This window comes from Etheostoma spectabile, chromosome 4, assembly GCF_008692095.1.
Source record: "Etheostoma spectabile isolate EspeVRDwgs_2016 chromosome 4, UIUC_Espe_1.0, whole genome shotgun sequence".
NCBI lineage: Eukaryota > Metazoa > Chordata > Actinopteri > Perciformes > Percidae > Etheostoma > Etheostoma spectabile.
Genome location: NC_045736.1, coordinates 14,018,707 through 14,026,932, shown reverse-complemented (window position 1 = coordinate 14,026,932; position 8,226 = coordinate 14,018,707). Strand labels below are relative to the sequence as shown.

The window sequence follows — 8,226 nt, the reverse complement described above, 5'->3', positions numbered from 1 at the left end:
AGTTTTGTTCATGTAGCCAAATTATTTTTTTTGGGGGGGGGGGGTTTGATTTGATAGCCGACCGTAAAGACTCACCTTGGCCACCAGGGCGTCCCTGAATTCAGATCTTCTGTCCTTTTCAGAAGCTGTTCTGGAGCTTCAGCTTTCCTCGGAAGATGGAGTTGCTCAGTTGTGTGGAATTGTTCAAATTTCCATTTTTGTGGAAAAGGCTTTGAAGACTTTTTTGTTTAAAAGTGAACTTTGTATTCCCTACGTTTAAGCTCAAATAGAAGAGAAGTCCTTAACCTTGGTGTCTTCCATAACCATGCATTTGTCCTTCAGGTCAAATTAGAAAATGATATTTCGTGCTTTACGATGTTTTTGGGTTGTTTTTCTGATTTATTTGCACTTTTTTTTCCATCTTTTGGCGCTTTAGAAACAAACCTGAGCTTGTTAATAATAGGTTTTACACTTAGTCTTGGATTCATGGCACAAACTTCATACATCAAGTTAGACTATGTTTTTGTTCAATGGCGAATTAGGATTATTTTGACAATAGTACAGATCAAGCAGTTTGATGATCTCATGGTGGTTCAAGTTAGTCTGGGTGCTGTTTATAAACCCTTATTAAAAAAAAAAAATTAAATGCTAAAGATACTAAAAACAACCAAAAATTCAAAAAAAGTAATCATAATTTACCGAAAGAACATTATTGGAATCCATCCATGTTTTTTTACATTTGGTTGAAAATCCTATTTCTGATATCAACACTTGGACGGGTCAGTTTGACCGGAGACAACACGAGGGTTAAAGTGCTTGAAAACTTCACTTGTTGACATCATCTAAAGCTGAAGGAACCGCTGCTAAATGGACTTTGTGGTGGGATTGTTTTGACATTTTTAATATTTACATCTTCAGCTGGAACCAAACAGGCTTGAAGCGGCCACACAGGAGGTCAGCAGGCGTTCGGAGACGGACTAACACGTCGTTAGTTGTGGGTCTTTTCATGGGATTTGTTGAATAAGAAAAATACAGAATAATGCCAGTCTTATTCTTTAAGTTAGGGTTGTGTGATGTGGTTGAATAGCAAGAGTCTTTATTAAGAAAAAATATTTTTCTAAAAGATACTAAAATAATCAACTCTACGTTCACTACTCAGTGAACTGTGTTCCAGATAAGAAAAAAAACCCTACTTTTTCCAGTTTTTTTTTTTTTTTTTAGTCATAATTTCCCCTGGAATCATCAATTTTGGGCGACATCATTTTGTGAAACGTGATGTGTTTAAATCGTCTCGATCAATCCAATATCAAAGTATTTGAATAATAATGTTTGGTTGTCGTCCATCTTCAAATGTGTCACGACACAGACTCCGGGGGTAAGAACCCGTCATCCTGGATGTTGTCAGAAGAAGTGTGGGCGCTCATCTTATCTGATTGGTCCTGATGAGACAGTGTTAGCCAATCACATTTCACGCTTCCTCCAACCTGTATCCAGAGGCTGGCTGTGACGCAGCAGCGCCCCCCGCTGGACAGGAACAGGACCTCAACACCCGGAGCTGGAATAAGAGAGAGCAAATATGATATTTTATTTTTGGGGTTTTCAGGTGATAATTTATTTTTTATTGTACCTTTACCCATATGTGTGGGTAGATGTTTTGTCTTTTACTGCCCCCCCCCCCCCCCCCCGCCCCGCCCCTCCTCCAAATGTATACAATTTATAGAAATTCAGAGACACATTGTGTGTGAAATGTCAGGAGACGTACGCAGTATTATTTGAGCTAACTCCAGTCTGTATTATTGATTTGTGACTCAGCTTCAGTCTGACTGGGAGCTCAGCGAGCCCGACCCGTGTGTGGTGTGTGTGTGTGTGTGTGTGTGTGGTGTGGTGTGTGTGTGTGTGTGTGTGTGTGGTGTGTGTGTGTGTGTGTTGTGTGTGTGTGTTGTGGTGTGTGTGTTTGTGGTAGAACAGGTGACACCATCTTCAGCTTTGTTTGGTCCTTCACATTTTACGGAGTTGAAAAGAAAGATGAAGAAGCGCATGCGCCTTACCGTCCTTCTGTTTCGGGTCAGCTTACCACAGCGTCCACCATTCTTCAGTCATCACCGAGTCCAAAGCAGCGATCGGTCCACGTGTCCCCTCCGATCATGATGTCTCATGGTGGAAATTAGGCGCAATGTTTGATCCGAGTTATTTAGCAGCGTTGTCTGCGTCTGACATCGCCCTGTCTGTCTGTTAGAACAGTGAAAGTAAAGAGATTAAATCTTTCCAGAAGCTTTTGGGCTCGTGTTGTTCATTCCTGACCAGACAGAGAGAGCCAGCTCGGCCCGACACGTGAATCCTTCTGCAGCTCTCCTCGGTCTCTTCATTCATCACATCAACACAATATTAGCAGCAGCTGGTGCAGAGACACATAGAGACACATAGAGTCACATAGAGACACATAGAGTCACATAGAGACACATAGAGACACATAGAGTCACATAGAGTCACATAGAGACACATAGAGACACATAGAGTCACATAGAGACACATAGAGACACATAGAGTCACATAGAGACACATAGAGACACATCACTCTGTAGGCCTATTACTGAGCTCAAGGACCCGCGGGTCAGTTCAAAATCCTGATGGATTCTTTTCTTTTTTTTCACTACTTCGGAACAGCTTTTTAAGTGTACAGTGGCTTGAGAAAGTTTACTCACCCATGTTTAAGTTGATTAAAAAGAAGAATAAAAAAGCATCTTTTGGAAATTGATCTTAATGCCTTAATTCAAAAAATGTGGGAAAATCCGACCTTTTAAGGACGCCAATTTTCTTTGTGAATGAATAATGTATCGTAAATAAATAAATGTTAAAATACAGAGGCTTAAGTATACACCCCCCTATGTTAAATTGCCATAGAGGCAGGCACATTTTTATTTTTAAAGGCCAGTTAATTCATGGATCCAGGAAACATATGCATCCTGATAAAGTTCCCTAACCCCCCATCATCACACACCCTTCGCCATACCTAGAGATTGGCACGGTGTTATTTCAGTTAGCCTAATAGCTGGTCTGATTTGTATTGAGAGATGATTTTATGGAAAGTTCCCCATGCCCATATTTCCCATATTTTAATTCCAAAGGCCAAGGGAACGTTATCAGGGTCAGGAAGTAATGTACAAATGTGAATGAGTTCCTGAAAAGTTTCTGGAAGACGTTTTGCAGTCAAAGAGGACAATGAGTGCAATTTATAAGTGTCTCACAATGTCCTCAAACCCCACCGACTACACTCTGTGTCCAAAATCCCAGAGCCAAAAGCAAGAAGTAAGCACTCAGGCACTAAGACTTAAGATGGAACTTTATTCCTCCTGAGCGAAATTGTTGTGCAGTTCAGAGTAGGAATTAGGAAAGATTCTCTCTTTCTTAACCCTTGTGTTGTCTTCCCGTTAACCATGAACTTGTCCTTCCAGGTCAGTCTTTTTTTGTTTGTTTTCTTAAGTGCTTTTCCGACGCTTTTTCTGATTTATTTGTCTCTATTTCCAGCTTTTGGTTCTTTAAAAAAAAAAAAAAGTGAGCTGGTTTAATAACAGATTTTACACTTATTCTTGGAATTCATGGTCAACAAACCTTATTAATATATCAAATTATACATGCACATTTAGTTAAAAAGGCAGAAATCATGAATTATTTGAACTAATAGTTAAGATCAGAGGATGTTGATGTTCTGTCCGGATACTGTTTTGAAACCATTAAAAAAAAAAAAATTATTCAAAAGCTATAAGATTAACTAAAACACCCAAAAAATTCAAAGAAAGTAATCAGTCATTTTACCTGAAGAATGTATGGAATCATCCATGTTATTTTTGGGAAATTTGGTTGAAAGAAATACATATTTCTGATATAAAACACTTTAAAAACGGGTCAATTTGACCCAAGGACAACACGAGAGTTAATTTGTTTATTTAATACAGGGACATTGCATATTAATGGACACTTCTGTCAATACGCCATGAGCCAAAAGGCTGTTTTTCATCTGCAGTCCCTTGACAGGTCGTAACAAGTCACCCTAAAAAGCAAAACTACATATTTACATAACAACATAACAATTACAGTATATTATACATTGGGTAAAAGTACTACTATTAAATTAAAAAAAAGGAAAGAGAGCACTCAAGTCAAAGTTACATAGGTTGTAATTATGAGATATTTTTTTGTGACTTAAATAAGGCCTCCCATCATTTTCTTTCACAATGCTCTTCCGTAGATACGGAATCAGAATAGGGAGATTTGAGTTAGTATTGAAATCTGATTTGCTCTTTAAATAATACTCGAGCAGATCACAGCGGTCCGGTGAGCTCCCGTCTTTCAAATACATTTTCTTCATTTTCAAACTTGCGCTAAAACATCTTTTGAACGGACGCGTTCCACCAAAACAAGTTCCTTCCCGGGGCTATTTTGCAGAGGCACTGTTGCTTAGCACCGCCGAAGCTGTTTCTGATTGGTTTAAAAGAAATGCCAATAAACCAGAGCACGTTTTTCTCCCATCCTGCAATGCTGTGTGGACTGCCAGACCCCCCTCCGCAGCGCTGTGGAGGAAGGTCTCGCAATCCCAGACCCCCCTCGGCAGCGCTGTGGAGGAAGGTCTCGCAATCCCAGACCCCCCTCGGCAGCGCTGTGGAGGAAGGTCTCGCAATCCCAGACCCCCCTCGGCAGCGCTGTGGAGGAAGGTCTCGCAATCCCAGACCCCCCTGCGCAGCGCTGTGGAGGAGGGTCTGGCAATGCGAGACTGCCGCCCTCACAACTAAACCAGGGACCAGTCGCTGTTTTAAACACGGTAACGTTGTGAAACGTTGCAGGTTTGTTATGTTTACTTAGTCAGGTTTAGAAAAGGATGGGGGTTTGGGTTCAGATCGGACGTTACTTCACTTCCGGTTATGCACGTAAGCTCCGTTTGTTTCATAAAGTTAAAAACAACAAAAAAAACTGTCCGTTTGCTTTGTCTCCTGGGAAAAAGTCCTGTTTGTTTAACATGAAACGTGTTTAACACCTTTGTTTCTGCTTGGCTCCCGCGTAATAACTGCAACCACCAGAGGGCGCCGCCATAACATTAAATATGAGTCTTAATTACTGGTGAACAAACAACTTATGTGGTTGTTTTTCAGGTGGTGGCCAGTCGCAGTGCTAGGCAACCAAAGGCCGCTGCGTATCTCACCAATTTGAATTAGTAGCTCATAATCTTAATTAACCAACAGTCTTTTTCTTATTCCTAGATGTTCAATTGTTTTGTATTTGGGGGGGGGGTTCAAGCAGAAATGGGCTTCTTGAGAGACTGTGTGACAGATGGAGGAAACAGACCCTTCTCTGTAACCATGACTACTAACAACTCACTGACACATGGAGCTTACTCTCAGCAATGTCATTCATGCTAATCACACAATGCTAACAATCACCAGCAGCCACGCGCATGTGTGAAATCGTCTCCCACGCAAAGCTCAAATCTTGGTTCTCTTCAGACGGTCACGATGCTTTATAAAAAACAACATCAGCAGCTGGTTTATTGACGTCCATCAGACCATCAGGACTCCTGTGGTGGGGACAAAGATGTTGGAGCCGTCCGTCCAAAACCCCAAACTGCTTCTTACACGTAGCCCCGGGGCCTGCTGCTGGCTGTGCTCCACATCTGTCGCTGCAGCAGAGAGTTCGGATCAGATCCGTGTGTCAAACGTACAGAACATTCACCCCGGATCATTTAACCTCGTATTCAATCTTTAAAGCTATTTTTTTTTTCCTTTCTTCTTCTTCTTAAAAGAAAAACAGTTGTTTGCAAATCTTCCTGCACGGGTAGAAATAAAATCTGTGACTTCAGTGTGATTCACGTGGAAATGATTTCAATGTGTCGCTGTGATGAGTCGGTCAGGTGTCAACCGTTACAGTTAATCGCCGGGTTAGCTCACCTGGTGGAGCGTGGGCCCCGTGTGCAGAGGCCCAGTCCTCTCCGCGGAAGCTGCAGGTTCAATTCCGACCTGGAGCCCATTGCTGCATGTTGTTCCCCCTTTCATGTCAAAACTCTCCTGTCGAATAGAGACCTAAAATGCAACAAAAATAATCTTAAAAAGGTTAATTGCCAACTATTTTGATAATCGTTTTTTATTCAAAAAAGTAAAAACCTCTCTGATCCCAGCTTCTTAAATGTGACTATCTTCTAGTTTCTTCTCCCCTCTGTGACAGTAAACTGAATGTCTTTGAGACGTGGACACAACGAGACATTTGAGGACGTCACCTTGGGCTTTTGGGAAACATTGATCATCGTCAACAATAAAAACAATGGTTAGTTGAAACCGTAGTTGTGATTACAGGAAATCGTCATACACACATCATTTATTTCTTTTTTTTCTATTCTATCATTCTTTTTGGCATTTTGGACGACATGCAGCAAAGGACCGCAGGTCGGAACCAAACCCTCGACCGCTGCGGCGAGGACTGAGCCTCTGAACATGGGGCGCACGCTCCACCAGATGAGCTCCCCTGGCGCCCCGGTAGAGGCTGTTATATATTAAAGCCGTTCAGTGGCTGGATGAGCTTCAGTGTTGACTCTGCGTGTAAAATGTCATCTTTATTTGATCATAACTTGAACATACTCTATTTATTATTCACTGATATACATAAATATAGTAAATGAACTTCACAACTGGCACACTCAACCTGATCTCATCACGTTTTTATTTTATTATTTCAAAAACATGATGATGAGAGGAGTCCACAACAACCTGAAACAAAAACCCCTACTGACATAAGTTACTTGTTTTTTTTTTATTAATCTGCATATTTCTTGCATACATAAAGGATATTTTTGTCCGGATGGCGCCAGAGAGTGACCAGAATCGATGGGAGTCATCCTCTGGGAGCCGACAAAATCAAAAGATGAAAGTAAAGCTCTCTTGATGACAAAAAAAGATATCAACTTTGAATTGGATGCAAATCTCTGGACTATGCGGTTGTAACATAAAAAAAGATCAACAATCAAGAGATAACAAGCACAGTAATAGGTTAATAATTCATCATTTCCTATCAATACAATCCCAGCGTGAAAAAGTCAAAATATGGACAAACTGTAATGCACATTTGGGTTGTCAGATGTAATAATGACATAATGAAAATAGAAATACTAAATCAGATCTGACCAAATTAAACAAATGGGAGACTTTTCTTTTTTTCCTTTTCTATTCTTTTATGAAACAAGACTTCACAATGGATCACATCCTCCCGATCTGTATCTTACTTTCAGATAGGCCTGCTGTTTGCTTTATGCTTTATCAAAAATATTTACAATTAGATCAAACTGTCATCCAGGAAGGGAAATTGACACGTTTTTTAAATAGATAAATACGTTAAAATCTGTGAAATAGCTGTATGGTTTGGAATAAAGAGGTAACAACCCGTGAAAGTGACTTAAAAGTGTGATTTGGATTTATCTTTACATATTCAACATCTTCTACTTTTTTGAATCGTGTCCGTCTCCTAAGTCCCGCGTCACCCCGGCGTGCTGCTCGGCCGGCTGTACAGGTCGTACTCCCGGTACAGGATGTAGTCCTTAAGTCGCCCCGGCAACGGCAGTAAACTCATGAAGACGGGCGATCGGAGACGAAGGCGCCCGAGACAACGTCGGATCCGCAGACGACAGAGATGCTGCAGACATCGAGCGTTCTCTGGAGGAGGAGAGGAAGTAAGTAAGTAAGTAAGTAAAAGTTTATTTATATTTGCACCTTTCACAGGTAACAAAGTGCTTCACAACAAAAACATTAATATCATAAAATACACACAATAAAAGCGTAGACAGTACATGATCATATCAACGCACAAGTAGCTAATTGAAAGCCTGAACAAATAAGTGTGTCTTTAGTCTGCATTTGAAGGCATCAACAGAATCAGAAGAGCGCATAGACGGTGGAAGGTCATTCCACAACCTGGGGGCCACAGCCTGAAAAGATCGGTCACCTCCAGTACGGTAGCGAGTGCGAGGAACCGTCAGCAGGTTCTGATCCACAGACCTCAGAGCACGCACAGGGGTATAAAGCTGAATCAAGTCACTAATATAGAGGGGAGCCTGGCCATGTAAAGCTCTGAAAACTAGAACCAAAATAAGAGGAGGATGCAACAAGTCCAGGAAAGGTTACCGAAGGCCACTGGCTGCTCGGAGGCATTCATCATCATCGTCATACATCTCTACATTTACCCTGGAGCCGGCAGATGTCGGGCCACTGCTGC

The 8,226-nt window shown here is 41.3% G+C and overlaps 1 protein-coding gene across 1 annotated transcript in view; it reads right to left on the bottom strand.

Annotated features, from left to right (window-relative positions):
* Nucleotides 1–6,561: 6,561 nt before the first annotated feature.
* Nucleotides 6,562–8,226, bottom strand: part of asb14a (ankyrin repeat and SOCS box containing 14a) — an 11,437-nt gene continuing 9,772 nt past the window's right edge. The window contains exons 12-13 of the mRNA XM_032513756.1: nucleotides 8,195–8,226; nucleotides 6,562–7,667 (exon numbers count right to left, since the gene is read on the bottom strand). The exon at nucleotides 8,195–8,226 is cut by the window's right edge and continues 122 nt beyond it. Coding sequence (XP_032369647.1) covers nucleotides 7,492–7,667; nucleotides 8,195–8,226 — 208 coding nt within the window. The 3' untranslated portion in view covers nucleotides 6,562–7,491. The remainder of the gene's footprint in view (nucleotides 7,668–8,194) is intronic.